Source organism: Thermobia domestica, chromosome 3 (assembly GCF_964235325.1).
Source record: "Thermobia domestica chromosome 3, izTheDome1.hap1.1, whole genome shotgun sequence".
NCBI lineage: Eukaryota > Metazoa > Arthropoda > Insecta > Zygentoma > Lepismatidae > Thermobia > Thermobia domestica.
In genome coordinates this window covers 227,488,190-227,489,551 of record NC_137456.1, presented here as the reverse complement: position 1 = coordinate 227,489,551, position 1,362 = coordinate 227,488,190, and the positions used below count along the sequence as shown (strand labels likewise).

General features: G+C 31.1%; 1 protein-coding gene across 1 annotated transcript; it reads right to left on the bottom strand.

The window, feature by feature from the left end:
* Positions 1-710: 710 nt before the first annotated feature.
* Positions 711-1,094, bottom strand: LOC145682144 (histone-lysine N-methyltransferase SETMAR-like). Its single transcript, XM_081753732.1, has one exon. It carries the CDS (start codon positions 1,092-1,094, stop codon positions 711-713), a length of 384 nt encoding a protein of 127 aa, XP_081609858.1.
* Positions 1,095-1,362: the final 268 nt, after the last annotated feature.

Genomic DNA, 1,362 nt, shown 5'->3' with positions numbered 1-1,362 from the left:
TTTAGTGAAAGCGATATATTTTACACATTTCTGAAAAATGTATCATTCGTTAGTTGAGTAATATTTTACGTTGTATCGTATTTGAATTCAACGAATTCATTATTAGTAGTATATAATTTAAGTATACGCTTTTCTTGAATTTGAAAATTAAAAGATTTAAATTAATTAATTAATGAAATGATTTTTACGTTTAGATCATTATCATACTTTACTATTCATGTTCATCATTGAAAAAATACATCCCATAACTTATGATTTGTGTTTAAACGTCCTATAATACAGCGATGCTATATGAAACGCACGTCTACTATCGCTAATTATCGTTGAATCCAAACAGAGAGAGAGAGAGAGAGAATAAAAGGAACAAAAAATCGTCTCAGACGTTCCTTAAGTAGAATCACTTCGAGCAGGAAATCTTAATTTTGTGAAAAGTTAGGTACCAAATTCCTCGTTTGAATATTATTATTATTATTATTATTATTATTATTATTATTATTATTATTATTATTATTATTATTATTATTATTATTATTATTATTATTATTATTTTGGGGTAGTATATTCGTGAACTTATGATATAAAGATTCTGTAGACAAAAATCTATTTTGGTTAGGGAGCTGGGATCGAATTTGGTACTTCAGGATTTAGGGTTGAACTAATCCTTCCATGAAAAAAAAAAGAATTTTACGTATATAGTATTGGGTTGGCAATTAATTCCCGTCGTTTTTGGTATGAGGCACCCATGCTCCACACTTCTGAACTTTGCTCATCGAGTGAAGATGTTTCTCTACAGTAGTGTGGAACCAATCCATTGTCTCTGCCAGTCCCCTTGTTGTTTGACGCGGATGTTCATGCAAAAGGTGGTTCAATCGCTCATCGAACTCAACTTGACTTCCAGAACGAGGTGCATCTTTGAGGTCAAAATTTCTTTTTTTGAGCTTTGTATACCAATCACGAGCGGCTCTTTCAGCTCTGGCATCCACTCCATACACAGCACAAATATTGCGAGCACCTTTTGCGTCCTTAGAACCTTGATTAAAGGCAAAAAGAAGGAGATGTCGAAAATACTCAATCTTCTCAACTTGACATTTCATGTTAATGATTTGTAAATAACAAGAAAATGTATCTTAGTAAGAGCGAAGCATATATTTAATAGTTGAGAAAATTTCTTTTCCTATTACAGTACCGACTTGGCAAGTTATCAAATTATAACTATTCCAAAGATAACGTAAAAAAACAGATTAATTCATTTATTCACGAGTTAATGCGTAAAAGAAAATTTGTCAACTGTAGAATACTTTCTTTTTTGCGTGTACAGGAAGATTATATGTCTATACGTAATAATGATGTTACTGTATCTCC

Coding starts and splice junctions, on each gene's coding strand:
- LOC145682144 (XM_081753732.1), bottom strand. CDS start 1,094: ATGAAATGTCAAGTTGAGAAGATTGAGTATTTTCGACATCTCCTTCTT.